The following is a 16,329-nucleotide window of genomic DNA, read 5'->3' as shown; positions in this document are numbered from 1 at the left end:
ATATACACCGGGTCCCGGTGTACATGTACAACATGATCAATCAATACTTCTGAATGGCTGGAAAATAAATTTAGTTTTAGATATAATTCAAAAGTTCAATTAAAAGCTACATATACTCGTTACGTATTTAAAGCGTTTTTGTTTATTGATTCTAGTGGTTTATGAAAGAAACAATTCATTTCATGTTATCATTGCTTGTTGCACAACTAACTAACTGAAGTAAAAACGATAACTAGGCTTGTTCGAGATTTTAAAGCTTTGTTTTTGTTTACCATTCAAATTAACCAATCGTTGCTTTACTTTAATATTTCATCTAGCGTAAGCGTAAGGAAGAGATATAATTCTTCGCAACTGTTTGATTTTCTTTTTCTATTTTGTGCTGTATTTAGAACATTCTGTACGGTGTAACGTACGGTAAAAGGAACATAATGTACTATCATTTGCTGTAGGGTAAATTGTTTGTTTTAAAGCGTTCGATTATTACTTAACCTGTTCGCCTATGTGTTGATTCTTACTAAATGTGTGTGATTGTAAACAAAAAAAAACACAAAACCCCCTTGGCAAATGGTAAGTCGAACGATAATCTAAGTCTTTTTCGCTTCTAATACTTTCGATGTAAGATAGAAAGATTAATATTACTAAGATCGAAAGTTCAGTAATAGAGAGCAATGGAAAAGAAACATACACACACACACACACACGTACCCACACTACAGTGGAAGAAATTTCTTTGGTAGGAGTATAGTATCGAATTTTAGTGAATAGTAATGAAACATTGTAGAATTATTTGCTGTGCAACCATGTTCTACAGGCGTGAGATTCATCTAATATCTAATTATTGCTTTCGCCAAAAAACCGAATTGGGCATTTGTAGATTCGTAAACAGTATTCGTAAGGCAATAGTATGAAGAAGTAGCTAGTTTGTGTTCAATGTGAGAAAGCTTTAGGTTTGCTTAATATCATTTGGTAAGACTGAAACGCGCGCACGTTCTAGTGGTGCCGTCCTGCGTAAGCGAAAAAGAACAAGCGCTTAATTCTAGTAGGTATAACTATTGACAGCTGCTACGGAGGGGACGACGTGTGCCCAGCTCGGTACACGCGCCAGAAGGCGATTGAACACAGGCGTGTGCTCCTTTTGGTACTCCCAATGTGTCGTAGTAACGAGCAGATCGATCAGCGGACCGTCATATTTCTTCAGCTCGTGCTAAAGCGAGAAAAAGAATAAATTTTGCACTTTAAGACACATCTTCACTGGTGCACGGGTGCCAATAACTTACGCGCACATCCAACGTGATGTTCATTGGTTCGCTCTCAACACCGGCCGTTAGCAGCACAAAATGTCCCCGCTGCCCGTTAAACTCGATCGGGGCCGGAATTTCACTTAGCAAACTCCACCGTTTTAAGGTTGTGCCTGCTTTCGGTCCAATGATAAGTGAAGATTGAAAGCTTCCCTTCAGCACGAGATGCAAACGATGTTCGTGCTCGTTCAACTGTTCCTTTTCCCTGAGTGCAACGGTGACCGCTTGTCGTACTACCGGGGCTGGTCCTGGCAACCAATAGTTTCTAAACGGAAATAGAAATAATAAATGTAAATACGGGTTGTTTTAAAAACAACTTAAAAATCAATTAAGCACTTTTTGCACAAATACTTACTCGAACAAAACCTGATGCCATATCGAATAGAACGGTATGGCACAGAACAGTTCCTTCTCGCAGGCCGGTATCTCCCGCATGGGTGTCACCACGTCCGGCATCGCAATGCCCTCTATCGTTTTTTTCGCATTTCGATCGAGTTCTTGCAGCAGAAAGCCCGAATCCGTGTATCGCTCGCCCCCATTATAATCGTAAAATTTACGCACCGTGTGTGTGATGTAGTGACGCTGGACGGCCGGTGCCTTGACGGCATCATCACGATACGGGAAGCCAACGTGTGTGGACGACGCAAGCACCAGCGCAATCAGCGTTATGGCCACCAGCTCCCCAATAAGCTTGTCGGTTTTTTTGAGCAAAAATAGCAACGGTGTCAGGTAGCTACAGCTGAACAGCGTCGTAAAAGTGGCCAGCGTACCGACAATTACGTCCGGATTGATGGACGAACCGATGCGACCGGTTATCGGGACAAACATGTTCATCAGGATGTGGTAGAACTGTGTGCTCCAGGCGAGGGCAACAATTTGGAAGAACATATGCATGAGCAACCACTTGTGGACTGTGTTTTGTAGCCCAAGCATCGAAATTAGTGTGCTCGAGCAGAGCGAGCAGAGAATCAGCACCATAAAGATGTATGCCAGCCGATAGCCTGTAAATGTGATGCCGAGCGTTATCATACCCCAGAACAGGTTTACGCCATTTAGCCGCGCTTGTACTTTGAGTGCGAGACTCAGAGGTGTCTGAAACGATCGTAAGGATATGCATTATAGCAGAGAGGGAAGAGAGATGAACTTCAGCAGCATACTAACCGTTTTGCTACCGAACAAACGATCGCACAGCAAATGTACTATGCACTGACAGAGCAATGCAGGACAGCAGTACACACCAAGGATAAGGTTCGTCGATGAATACCACGACATGGACCGGCCAATCGTGTCGAGCTGCAGACCGATAAAGAAGCACAGCACACCACTAGCTCCAGCGCCGAGAAATGTTGCCAGAAAGCCGGTCATCGTCTCCGAACGGATCTGTCTACCATGCGTACCACTGGTGGAACGAGCTAGCGAAAGGAACGGTATAATGATGGACAGCAGCACGACAGACAGATTGATCATCAGCCCTACATCGGCCGAGTAGGATACGAAGAAAATGCCAAGAAAATCATAAAACACCATATAACCCTGTGCGTACCGTTCCGTACTACCCAGCTCATCCCCATTCGCAATGGTTTTCGTCAGCGCAAGAATATTATCACCCGTACGCTGCAGCACCGACAGTGGTATATAATCGATCGAATCGTACCGCGTATGGTACCGATACCCGTTAGCCGTGTGGGCAAAATCCATCCCTGGAATACGACCAACATCGCGAAACACCCGAAAATCGGTATCGGACGGAATGACACCAGATTGAAAGATTTCTTCGGCAGCGGCTTGGGCGTACGGGTAAGGGACAGCTTTCGCATACGCTTCTATCAGCCACGGATGTTTGGGACCGCTTTGAAACAGCATTTCTTTCCCACCGGAACCGGCCGATTCCAGATTAATGAATGCTCGCACATCCGCCGCCCACGGATGCTTCGTGATGAAACCGTGCGACGCTTGTAGCGGTGTTTCTTCGGCACCGTTGAACAGAAAGATGATCGAATACCGGTTCACCTCCGATTGGCGCGATAGTACGCGCAAAATTTCCAACATTACCGCACAGCTGCCAGAATCGTCGCTTGCACCCGGTGAACCGGCCACCGAATCGAAATGACAGTTTAGTAGCAGTGCGTACCGATTGGACGTTTCACTGCGCCCCACCAGCTTAACGACGACATTCTGCACATTCCGGTACACGTTGGCGGCCGATTTGTTCATGTACACACCGACGTACCCGCCCGATACGACTTGATTCTGCACAACCAGTTGTTGGTTGCGGTTTTTAAGCTGATCGATGTATGAAATTTCTCGATTGAGAAAATCGACCGCCAGCACCTCATTCGTGTACGTGCCGGTAGGCTTCGGTCCAAAGTCGTTCAGTATCTTCAGATCCTTCCAGGCGCGTTCGGCGATGAACGCGTTCGGGAAGTGCGTCAGGTGTGCATTCCGCAGCCCATCCGGCAGGTGCGAATTGGTGTAGTTGGTGATGTTGCCAACAAACAGGACGATGAATATGCCACCAATTCCCCACCATGACGATATGCTGTGAACGCTTTTCACCTTCGAATAATCTGTGCAACATAATGGACAAGGAAGTATTTTTCAGTCCGAAATTTTGGTAAACTTATATTCACTAAACTACTCACCTATATCGGGATCCAGCACCTTCACTTTCGGGTGCTTTTGTTTCGACGATTGACCGGATGGCTGATGGGAGGAGTGGGTGAACACCACCATGCAAACCCATGGGAAGCGTGAAAGCAAAACGTGAATAAATAAAACACAATACCTTCCAAGAGAGAAACATGCATGCATGAAAACTTTATCGATATCCTGGCAACCGGCAACTCGGCCAGCGCACCCGGTGGAATATTTATGTAACCACTTTTAAAGCCCCAAACCGAACGCACGTGTGTTGGCTTACCTGAAACATTGCCTTAAATTATTGATCGATTTTCGACGGCTATGGCACTGGCTTTTCTTTTGCCGTTTCAGGAACTTAAACAACCGTATGATGTTGCAGCGTTAACACTTTATATTACTTCACACCGACTATGTATAACTGCCGCGCAGAGTTTGCGTCCATTCGTTCAGCTTATCAAGAAACTGCGACCACGAACAAAAAAGTGCCCTTTGCCTATTATTTGGGGCTCTGCAGTATCGATTAGGGTCATTAACCGGCTAAACTCATCATGGATCACAATTGTGTTGGGGCGGGGGGAAAACAACAACAACACTGTAACGATAAATGCAATCGATTGCACTTATTTATCATTCACTAATCATTTGCTGTGTTTTTTCGATAGATTCGACCGCGTAACAGTGTTCCATTTTACCGCCTATCACCCGCAACAAAAGGCACGGTCAGTGTCAGTGGACCACAGAAATAGAACACCAAGTTGGGCAGTTATTGATGCGGTGCTACGAATGCACCACGATTGTGGTGCTGTTATCAGCGTTCTCAAGTTGTTGCCGCTATCGTTAATTTGTGACCATTCCGGCGTGCGGTGTTGTGCCACTTTTTTCACATGCCGACATCCCGAACCATTCGCGCACCAAAATTAGCAAAGATTTCGACGTGGAGAGAGAATGTTTTTGCGTCAAAAGCTGCGGCTGTGTGGTAAATAAACAAACGTACACAAGAACATTTTGACAGTTAGCGAACAGTGGAAGTGCTTCGTACCAAAGGGAAGCCTATTTTATTTCTACGGTTTGTTTTATTTTTTATCGATAAAAAATTACAAGCAAGTTATGAAAATGTAGAAGAATTATGGTTTAAAATCGGTTAAAATTGCAGCAAAACAACATGCTAGTTAAATTATTTAAAAATAAATATTCTATTTGCGGAATCGCGCAATTCTAACACTATCTGTATTTAAAGTGACAGTTTGTGGCTTCTGTGCAAAACCGATATTGCACAAGTTGAAGAACTTCCAATATTCAATTCAATTTGTAGATATGAATGAAAAATAGCACTAAAATAACTTAAAACCCCTCACCAGCCATTATGAGTTGCATATTTATTATGTTGATAAAAGAAAGTCAACTAAATATTATGATTCACGTTTTAATGTAAGTTATTGTGTCCTCTTTTGAATCTATCCCATCAATAACCAAACAGTGCAGTTCTGCAGTGCCCAGAACTCATTGGATTATTGATCCATATGTTTAACTTGTATTTAGCAAATAAACAAATTAATTTCTTTTTTACCACATTCTTAAGTTCACATCACAAGTTAAGTTCACATCACATCATAATGTTTTGCTTTCAAAATAGAGAATGTGAATACGCGGACTAAATTTTTTTCACACAAATCTGAAGACACTTTTATAGTACAACTTTCCTATTTAGTGACATTGCTCGCTCGCAGTTCAAATCATACTGGAGATTGTGGAAAGAAAACAAAATCGTAAACGAATTCATTCGGAGCGTTTAATGAGCATAACAGATCATAAGACATGTTGCTACAAACAGATTTTAGCCAGAAGTTATTGCTCTCGATCAGCTGGTATTAGAATCGAGATAACTACCGATACATTTTTTATCCTAATACGATTTAGAATTTTTTTCTCTTATAACTAAATTTTTACCTTTTTTTATCTTTGTTTCTTATATTTCGATCAAATCGATTAAAAAATCGCCGAGTCAAAAATGCAATAAAAACAACAAATAAACCAATATACAAAGAGCACGTGTTGGATAAAGAAAAAAAACGTCGCCACGTGGTTTGTACCTTTGCGAGGCGTTATACCAAGAATAAGCTAACTTACAACTCTCGATACGCATCTAACATTCGTGAGAGTTTCACATTTTTGTGCTGTAAAAAGTTGTAGCAAGTCGTCTGATGTTTTAAAAGAGAAAAATAGTAAAGATTTTTTTTCCATCGGGCCTCCCACTTGCACGAATGCAGAAGGGTATATCCTTTCCGAATGATTTCACACGCCACAGTGCGAGAGTCTGGCCGATTGCATGCGCGTGTCGTGAAGTGGTGTTAGTGCACGTAAGCACACGAAAGAAAGAACAGCGCAGCGATGCGATGTGAGTGAAACAACACACCATCGTCAGCTGAGGGGTATTGAGAGACTAGCTTTCTGATAATTCTTTCGTGGTGTGCGCGAGGCAGAAAAGAAAACAATCAAGATCGCTCCGACACACGGTGTATGCGCCGGCTTTTCGCGTAGCTTGTATTTCACCGGTTGGCCGGTGTGTGAGTGAAATGAATGAAGAAACGAAATGGAAGATAGCCATATTTTGATTCGCAAGGATGGTTACGGTGAAAAATCAGTAATCAGTAAGCCACTCTCGCTCTCTCATACATTTCGTTCTGCACATTGGTCAGCACATAAGTATGCTTTCTAGAATTAATGCAACGGTTCCACTACAGCCATACCTAAGGTTTGTATTTTCTGTGATTGTATTAGAAGATTTTATTGAACGAAAGCCGATCATCATCATGTTTAGAACAAAGATCGTTGGAATATAAATTTCCAAACACAACAAACAACAGGTTTACTTATTCGATTGGATTTTGACCAAAATTCCCATTATGTTATTCCATAGTGCATCTCTCCATCCCGGCATGTTGGTCGTGTGTGTGATGAATGCGGATATATCACAGCATGCCATGCATGTGCTATCGTAGTGTGCAGTGGCGATGGTGTAGTGCGCTACTACATGTGGTGTAACTGTATTGTACAGCAGCAGCAGCAGCAGCCTGATCGAACTCGTCGTTAGTTCGTCCTCCCGCAGTGGAATAATCGTGCAGATTGTTTCAGTACCTCCGGAAGGTAACATCACAAATTAGAGACGTCGGGCATCGTGTGACTTCCGGTTAAAGTGCCTACTCTATGTATGATTATTTTGTTGTGTCTCGGTTCACTCACTACTTCCGGATGGATGATCCTCCAAAATTCAATGTGATGTTGTGTCACTGCAGATCGTGAGGAACAATTCGTCGCATTGTGAACAATACGTAGTGAACGGAAAGATACCGGATGCAGTGTTCTCGTGTAGATAGAAAGTGATGAATCTAGTGATGTGGTAATTTTGCGTTAGAATATACTGAACAATTTAAGGTACCGCATTGTGCCTAAACGGCAACTTTTCATTTGGACAAAAATCGCGTAATATCTCTTGTAAACGTGTGCAGGTTTTGATCTAAACTAAGCAGGATAAGTTCGATAAAATGTAGTTGTGTTATTCTTCTACAATTATCTACTTTTTTTTTGGCATGAACATATTTGCTATTGCCGAAAAGCTAAAGCGCACACAGCGCAACTGATGAATAATATTCCCTTTTGCCCGGAGGTGATTGTGCTGAGTGAAAGAGGCCTACACTGTGCCCATGTAGACTTTCTTCCTATTCTTCGCAAGGGTGTGGTGCATCAGGATAATACTTATCGGTGTGTTGTGTCGGCCCGGCATGTGCAGTGTGTGTTCGTTTCATTGCGAATCCTTCCAACCGGTGCATCTCAGCATCATCGATGTTCGTCTGTCTCATCTTCCCGCACTTCCTGCTTCGTTCGTTTGTAGTATTACGGGAAAGTGAAGGGGTTTTTTTTCGTCCGTTTATATTCCACGAAATGCCTGTTGAAATCGTACCACTAACGAGTAGGCCAGTACAGTAAAGCTCTTTTTGCTGCATTTACGTAGTGTTAGTGGCTAACTTTAAAATATATCATCACGATAGAACTTTAAATATACGATATTTCTCATTTCACCGACCTTTGGAGAAAATGAAAAATAAAATGAGCAAAAAATGTTCGCACAAAAAAATTGAACAAATCGGTACTCATACGATCACACCGATCGAAGAAGGCGGTGTAAGCTAGCACATAGAACTGAAGCAAACGCATACTTATACCGATTAGGTAGAAATATAGGCATTGAAGCGGGTTTTTTTTTCGAAACGACCAGTAGAGCTCCTTTTGTTCGTTTTGGTTTTGTGTAGTAGTGATCGTTGGAAAATGGTAAAGTTCCGTTATCCCCATCGTCACCGCGGCAACTGGTTGGACGTTTGCTGTCAGTCGATCTATCCGTCTCATTGTCGCTGCACGTCTAATTGTCTTTTAGTCAAGGTGAAAGGTTTAAGTAATTCTATTTTTACTACTAATTGTTGATATTTTCATGTTGAAAAAATAGTTCTTTTTATACGCCTTATACTAAGTGTAGTAAAAAAAAGGAAAGATCAATCCTTCGTATGATTTGGTGTTAATATGAAATTTAGTGGACTTTGACCGTCGCTGTGCTTTCTTTTGTTTGTGTGATTGGATAGAGTTTAGTGATCCTCCATTTTGTTTTGAGTATAGAACCAAATAGCAAACAAATGGTGCACGTGCCGCGTGTGATCAGCATTGTGCTAATAGCTATAATTATTTTTATCATTTGGATTATTTAATTTTTTTTCTTTTTTTTTGTCAATTGAAACGACGTGCAGTTTTGAAAATGTTTTACAATCGTTTCGGTTCAGCTTTTTGTAGCGCGGTGCGTTTATTTGAGGTTGTCCAAACTGTTATTTAATATGTCAGTGGTTTTGTGAAGTGTAAAATCCCGTAATTCAACCTGCGATCGAATATTTATTTGGATTGGAAATAGAAAGCGCTTGCCCTACCGTGTTCGCACGCTTGTACAGCTGAAACCATTTTGTCTCGGGTAGATTCTCTCCCTCTCTCTCTCTTTTTAACATTTTCTGTGTTCTCGTTTTAGCAGCCTGGCTGTTGTGTGCTTCTCCCGTTCGTTCAGCACACGCAAACTCGGTGAGTGTTTGGGGAAAGCACACATATCCTGCTGTATAATTTCGGAAGGATTTATCGAATCCCTCGAGTAAAGGCAATCTCATTGCCGTGCCGTGCGTCGCCTGCTTCGGTTCGTTGTGGTATAAAGTTTCGAGTAAAATTGTCTGTGGTTAGGCTATCGAAGGAGGACACACACACCGGACGGCACATTGAGATGCGTGCGTGCGTGCGTGTCCTGTCCATCATGTGCACAGTTGTTTTCACGTAATAATTTTGTAGTTTTTATCGTTTTAATATACCATTCGTTCTTTTTTTTAAATGTACAAATGTTCCTCCTTTGGCTGTGTATATTAACATTTTCTTATGTATGTTTTTTTTTTCGTTTTATTTCCATGTCATCAGCACAGACACACATCACTAGCCGGAAGTTCCTGCATCGCGAATGCATTACCGTTTCGTGTTCAGCTTCCCTATTCTCGGTGCGTGCCAAAAAGTTGTCGTTAATCCGCTAAATTCAGCGTGGCTCCTTTCGACTACGATACGCCAGAATATGGTGCACCCGCTGCTGGAGGAAAGTGCTACGTGATATTAACGAAAAATAGGAGGCTTTCACCACCAAGCAAAGATTGAAAATAAGTTAGAAAAGCCTGCGAAGCAAAGCAAAGCAAAAAAAGAAACAAAACTAAATAAGTGTGAAAAAAGGACACCATCGACAAAAAGCAATATCGCGAATGTTTAGTGCGTTTGTTGTGAGCCGTTGTGGATCCTTGCGGATCCGGTTGCGGATAGGACGATAAAAGAGACGGACACGAACTATGAATACTTAATTCCTTGTGCCCTGGCGGTACCACCACGAGCTTTGTGCCGAATGTGTAACGGACAGTAATAGCAGTGTGTTCAGTAGTAGCCTGTTTTAAAAGTAGTGTGATTATTATTTTTTTCTTTCTCTCCTTTCGGCAGCCAAACGAAACGGGCGTTTACACACTATTTCTTGTGAGTTTGTCGTTTTTTCACATAAGTGTTTGTGTTTTTTTTTGTGCTCGAAAAAAAGTGCGTACATTTTTGAACCAGTTGTGTGTGATTTCGTTTTGCGACCAAGAAACAAACATTGGTAAAAATTCTGATACGAAAGATCGGTTTCTTTAGGCACTGTACGCGACACATGAGACCATCTGTCGTCGGTATCATATTTGCCTCAACTGCGCATTTCCGTATGTTTAACGTGTGCTGGTAAACGTGTATTTATTTATTTATTTATTTTGTTTTGAATCGTGCAAGTGCGCAACGGTTATAATCTTAAACACACTCAAGCACAAAATACCGGCAATCACAAATTGCTCCCGCAAACCAAGAAAAAGAGTCCACGATAGAAGATTCCCTTGGTTTTGTCATCATCATCTGATTTCCGGCTCCTGCTGGCTGTCATAACAGTGGCAGTTTTTGTGGAGCAGGGGGAGTATTTCACAACCAAAAACATTTCCAATTTTGCTGTGCTAAGGGCGAAACCCGGAAAGAGAATACCGTGAAACACACCGGGTTGTGCTTTCGTGTACTAGTGGCGTGCGGAGACAGGAACGCGACGCTTTTTGCAACGACCACAGAGAGACGTTTTGTTCTTTTCAACCGCATTGATCGTGCGCGCGTGTGTTGGTAGTTGGTAGCGTCATGACTTACACCACTACCATTACGGCTACCGTACGCTACTAAAATCGACTACATCCAACGGGTTCTCTTCGTCGCCGTCGCCGTCGCCGGTGTTTGCTGTCTCTGTACACAGAATCAAAAAAGAAAACGCAATTTTCATCAACCCCCGTAAGCGTTGGTTGAACCTCGTTTTCACTCTCGTGTGTGAGCAGAAAGTTTATATCAAACACAACACCATACAGCGAGAAGGACAACGCAGCCTCATCGAAGGGGGTGGGGGACCAAAAAAGCACGCGACAACAGAAAAAAAGGGAACGATTCCGAATTCTCTCCCGAGAGTGCAACAAACCGACGAAAGGAGGATGCCTTCCCTGCAACAGGTGAGTGTTTACTCATGATGCTCTTCGCCGAGTCTCGGATTATCCGTTTCCGGCAATGGCATTAGTAGATTGCAACGATGTGTTTTCCACAATACTGTGGTTCGATTATCTTCTTTTTAGCTAAGCTTGTGAATGCTTCCTGAAGGGTCTGTTACATATAACTACCTACATTTGTGCATTTGTGTACTTACATTACGCTCTGGTTGGATTGCATATTCGTTTTAATAGTAATATTTAGGATATTGCCTTTTGAGTCAATCTACGCACGTTTTGCAAGAGATAAATACAGTTTTTCGCGACGTCCCGGTGGTGTATGTCATAAATGGCGCCTATCCACACGGCAGGACCAGTGATCAAATCCCATCCGGACCGTGTTCCGCCGTAGTAAGGACTGACTACTATACGGCTACGCGGTAAAAATAAGTCTAATAAACCAGAAATGGCCGGCGTGACCTTAGAGGTCGTTTAGCCAAGAAAGAAGAAATGAAATTTTGAAATATATTTGAACATCCTATAAGTGCGCTTGTTGTCTCGAAATATCCAGAAATTTATGTATCAAATCTGGACTTTACTTAAGTTAAATGGTAAAAATGACAATTTTTTTACGCCAGACAGTAATCGGCACAGTATGGTGTGCCGTGAAAAAGTAGCTTAAATTTCTATCAAAAATTTGGTAGATTAAAATCTGTGCAATATCCTTGATGGCAGATGCTAGTTTTGTGTTGATTAATAGTGTTGTTTTCTCTAATTTCTTCCTTTTCGGTCTTCTGTTCGATTATTTTTGAATGGCAACGCTAAACTGGCAAGATTGTGTTACATTATTGCAAGTTCATCATGGTTGAAATATTTGAACTCATGCCAATCACAAAAGGGATGATGTGATTAATGTCCATTTTGTTGTGGCAATTATGTGTTCCACCAGGATTAGGGAGCACAAGCAAGCATGTGTTTTGAAATGGTGAAATACAACTTTGTTTACGCTCCATTGGTATAGCATTGTTTATTGCGAAGCTAATAAATGGTTCTAAAAACTAAAAAAGCAAAATTGAATGATATTTGAATGATTCTAGTTGTTACAGATTTGAACTGTAGTTGGCAGAAGCGTTATAAGGGAATTTATTGGTTGTAAAATAAATTCGATGATATATCGTCTTTATGTCAAAAATAAATAACGTTAAATTTTATTCCAAATTTGTTTTAACCTTAAGAAAATTCCTGTCCAGTTTTATTGTAAATGAAAATGTGACAGTAAAAAGTAAAGCAATATTCAAGCGTAAGCGTTGATTTCATTCACCTTTTGCGCATACATTACAATAATATTAGCCCTCACTGAATCCGTGCTCTGATTGAATCGTTTTGAAGTCAGTCTTACGTGTCCGATGTACGCGCCAGTGTAAGAGAAAGGATTGTACAGTATTGTCCATACATAAATTACATCACCAAAAGAGACATATTACTGTTGCGTGTATAAGGGTTTTCACAATGATGTGACAAGATGTTTATTTTACATATCCTCAATGGCTTAGTTGTCTTAAAAAATCGAAAATATTATTTACTTCCGTGATTTTATCAAACTACTATATTTTTAAGTTACTATACAGACAAATAAGGAACATAACAGACCGACGAGTAAACGGAAAGTAATTTTTAAATTGGATTCTTTTAAGCCATTTTAAAATTTTCTAATTTTAGTTCGACGAAAATTAGATTTAATTATGTTTTTAAAAACTATATGTAAAATTTTTAAATTCTTTCAACACTGACAACACACCGATGTTAACCACCAACTCAGTTTTCTTTTTCACAACATTCCAAAAAATGATTTGAAGCAACTTGTTAAAATATCCATTATTTGCACTCTTAAATGCGTACACTTTTAAATGGGAAACACATTCTCTAATTTATTTGTTAATTTCCATTTATTAATGACCAATTTATTTGTTATTTCCGGCTCTTTTTGTTGAATTTCTTGAAGAATTTTTTGAGCTTCTTAATTTGTATCACCCTTAAAACAAATGTAATGTGTTCGTAGACAGATTTTTGAATGTGGCCGACGTCATTGAATTGTAAACATTACCAATTTCGTATAATGCTTCGTTAACTGAATATAACATCCCATTCCGTGTGTGGGTAAATTTCATTTAATTGGGTTGGAATGGAGATGTAGAAAAGATTGGAGGGGATTTTTTTTTGGTCGATGTGTGTTTATTTTGTGCCTCTCGATGCTTACGGTAGTTTTTCCCAATTTTCACCTCACTTCGCGCACTATTTCTCACTGTTTGTTAAACTTTTGCGTCGCGAAAACTTTTCGTTCCGTTTCGCCTCTTCGTCAGTCCCCGAGGGGTGTGTGGGCATATGTGTTTTTTGGTGTGTATAAGGGTGATCAACTTCGACATCATCCCGACCCAACGGGCAACGAACCACGGAATAAAGTAAAAGTGTATACAGTTCATGCGTGCCTTAGCCGACGCAACAGCGTGTGAATTATAGCGTCCTCCTCCGTTTTAATAATGTTGAATCGCATCAGTCTCAATAGTGTAGAGCACCGAAAAATGTCTCTTATTTAAGTCAGCAGCGAAGAAAGAGGGAAGGGTAAAACACGTCAAAATAAATTAATAAAATACTAGTTAAAAGTGCGCGGGTGATTCGACCACAAGATACGGTAAAGTTCGCTAGAGTGGGTTTTCATATATTATGGGTGCGGGACACATTCACCTAACGGTGGTTTAACTTTCTTCAAGTTTCGACCATCACACACGGGAAAAGGTGCGGAAACAGAGGTTTTTTTTGTTGTTGATACCAGCAAAACAATGATTGCAGCCAGAGGAAGTTTAGGCCAGACAAGAAATGGCAAAACAAATGCTCGGAGAAAGCTTTTTTTAAGGGGGAGGTGGTGCAACAAAATCATCAACTTAAATGTATTAAGGCGTTAAATGTTGTAAATTTTTCAGGATGAATGAGAAGTTTGAAAGTTTCAATTGCAACAAAGGTAGTAAAATGTATTGTAATGTAATGAGTAGATATTTATTCATGACATGAAAGACATTTAACATTTGAATCGTTTATATTGGTTTTGTTTTATTAATTGAAGAATTTGAATTAGATTTTTTTCCAATTATTTTAATTTTGTGATTACTTTGTTCTACTATATTTAATGTGTGATTTTTACATATCTATTCTATAGTATGAATCTAAAAAAAAGCTCATAATTAAGTATCAATGAAAAGGTATTATTTAGTAATAAAGATAGTTCGCAACAGGTGAATAAAGTCTGAGCTGGAATAAAGTCTGTACCATAAAGTTATTATCGATGCATATGCAGCATCAATTACTATTTACCATTGCTGTAAATCCCACATGCATTACACCATGCTTGAAGGAAGGACTTTGTCATTCGGTGAGAACAACCCAACCAAAACTTACGTCGGTACGCGTTGGATGTTTGAACCGTCAACATGGCGGGATGGGGGAAGGATATTCGTTCACATTCTTGAATGATTTTTCCCTCTACTAGTCAGTGGAAAACGCCCATACATATCATCCTTCTGCTTGATGGAAAACATGTAAATGTCATGAAATCAGGAAGCTACACTTCCAGCGAATCGGCTTGCCCCGTCTTTCGATTCCGCGTGTATGAGTCCTTCTCGCTGGTGTTACACACAAGACCCGATACCACACAGGATACAGGATGGTGTGGGGGATGCACATGTACGTGAAGTAAGTTCCTCGAAGCTCTCGCTCCAGTCAGGGTTGGCACTTTTCACCACACTTATTAAGTTAATAGAAATATTCTCACCTGTCAGCCAATCGTGTCGTGCATCCAATGTGTGGCACCATTGGAAGACTGGATGTTTGAGAATCACCTGCCATGTTGCTGGGTGTTCGGTGCAATGTAGACATTCATGTCCCCCCTCCCTTGGTTCAGCTTACACTACTGACAGGGACTTAATGAAATGTGTGTGGGTGTGCGTATGTGACACATCGTTTGGACTTTGCATAACAGGAATCAAATGCCCGAGCATTCATACCGAGAACAATGTGGCAGCAACAGGAACGATGTAAGTGGGTTTTGCTAAACGGGATGCACTTCCTGCATCTTTAAGTGACCGCCATTCATCCATCGGTGGCAGTTCTGTGTGTGTGTTTGTATGTTTGCATTATAAAATGGGGTAAAATGTGTGACATGCAAACTTGATTGACCGATGGATGACGGGTGACCTTTTTCTACGGTGCTTAGATCACTTCCCACGTGCGGTGTATTTATGTTGTAAGGAGATTTTCTTCGTTATTATAATATTTAGATGTATTTTTGTAAGATCTTCTTCTCTCCGTAAGACAGGTGGTACGATACGAGGAATTCAGCTTCCGGCGCCTTCCTTTATTAATCCCCCGTATTGGGCTTGTGCTCCAAGGCCCCTAAGTTCTTCTGTCTTAAGATTCCCATCCCTGAGAGTTACATTTCTTATATGAAAATGAAAATTACTCCATACGGTATGTTACCTAGATGATTTGCTAAAATAGTATCACTTTTCTATTTATGTTCTTTTTGTCTATTTTAGAATTACATTTGTTGTGAACAAAATTTAATAAATGAACTTCAAACTCAATACTACTGCACCGTTTCATTTTCCAAAGCAAACATTACCATACTTCCTGGTAGGAAATGTATGTTGATGTTAGTGGTGGCCTTTCTTTTACTCTGTTGGGGGATGTTTATATTAAAGCTTTGGCCTACTCTCTAAACATTCATTGCTCGTGTGAATGTTCGCCTCAAAGCCGCCATAGATGCAGGTTTCCTCTTTAATCACACTGCTACACCCGCCGTCGCCGTCCTCGTCAACATCACCATTATTCGTCCCGGTTCCCGTCCTTTATCGGCCTTTCTAGTGTACGCTACTAGTTTTCGTTCGTTGTTTTTCTACCGAAAACGTGTCTCGGGCGCGCTAAGACAGCAGCACTCTCTACATATTGACGGTATCATCATCGTCATCGTCCATCCTACATCCAACAGGATGCAAACGGGAAAGAAGCACTTCCGACTGTTGAACATCCTGTTGCACATCCTTCGAAGCGATGTGTCTCTCTCTGTGCGCCTCCTGTTTTGCTTTGTTTAAGCGTGTCGATCTCTGCTGGGGTATCCCTCTCACTCGACATTACCGTAGTACGGCGCACTGTTTCAGTGCGTTTCCCTCCACAAACTGCTGACAGGAATTGTTTCTGCACAGTAGTACTAGGAAGGGGGAGACACAAAGCTCTATCAGAGTTGAGATGGGTGC

The 16,329-nt window shown here is 41.0% G+C and overlaps 2 protein-coding genes across 15 annotated transcripts in view; one reads left to right on the top strand and one right to left on the bottom strand.

Annotated features, from left to right (window-relative positions):
- Positions 1–119: 119 nt before the first annotated feature.
- Positions 120–5,069, bottom strand: LOC125760459 (endoplasmic reticulum metallopeptidase 1-like). Its single transcript, XM_049420619.1, has 6 exons — positions 4,219–5,069; positions 3,941–4,001; positions 2,460–3,865; positions 1,654–2,390; positions 1,278–1,563; positions 120–1,204 (listed from the first exon to the last, which is right to left on the bottom strand). The coding sequence occupies exons 1-6, from the start codon at positions 4,225–4,227 to the stop codon at positions 1,037–1,039; spliced, it is 2,667 nt and encodes an 888-aa protein (XP_049276576.1). The 5' UTR covers positions 4,228–5,069; the 3' UTR covers positions 120–1,036.
- Positions 5,070–6,974: 1,905 nt separating this feature from the next.
- Positions 6,975–16,329, top strand: part of LOC125760457 (serine-rich adhesin for platelets) — a 33,682-nt gene continuing 24,327 nt past the window's right edge. Inside the window, exons 1-3 of one of the 14 annotated variants that reach the window (XM_049420608.1) lie at positions 7,089–7,304; positions 9,432–9,508; positions 9,990–11,053. In XM_049420608.1, the coding sequence (XP_049276565.1) occupies positions 11,036–11,053 (18 nt within the window). In that variant the 5' untranslated portion in view covers positions 7,089–7,304; positions 9,432–9,508; positions 9,990–11,035. Of the gene's footprint in view, positions 7,371–7,759; positions 8,386–9,003; positions 9,051–9,184; positions 9,294–9,431; positions 11,054–16,329 lie in introns of those variants that run through there. The other 13 variants (XM_049420609.1, XM_049420611.1, XM_049420612.1 and 10 more) reach the window with 13 other exon arrangements.

This window comes from Anopheles funestus, chromosome 2RL (genome assembly GCF_943734845.2).
Source record: "Anopheles funestus chromosome 2RL, idAnoFuneDA-416_04, whole genome shotgun sequence".
NCBI classification, from domain to species: Eukaryota; Metazoa; Arthropoda; class Insecta; order Diptera; family Culicidae; genus Anopheles; species Anopheles funestus.
This window is presented reverse-complemented; position numbering and strand designations above follow the sequence as displayed.

What these genes read in the sequence shown, in the direction of transcription:
- LOC125760459 (XM_049420619.1), bottom strand. An exon ending in GTTTGTTCGGTAGCAAAACG is followed by an intron (nt 2,391 to 2,459) that starts GTTAGTATGCTG and finishes CGATCGTTTCAG; the next exon opens with ACACCTCTGAGTCTCGCACT. An exon ending in TGGCATCAGGTTTTGTTCGA is followed by an intron (nt 1,564 to 1,653) that starts GTAAGTATTTGT and finishes ATTTCCGTTTAG; the next exon opens with AAACTATTGGTTGCCAGGAC.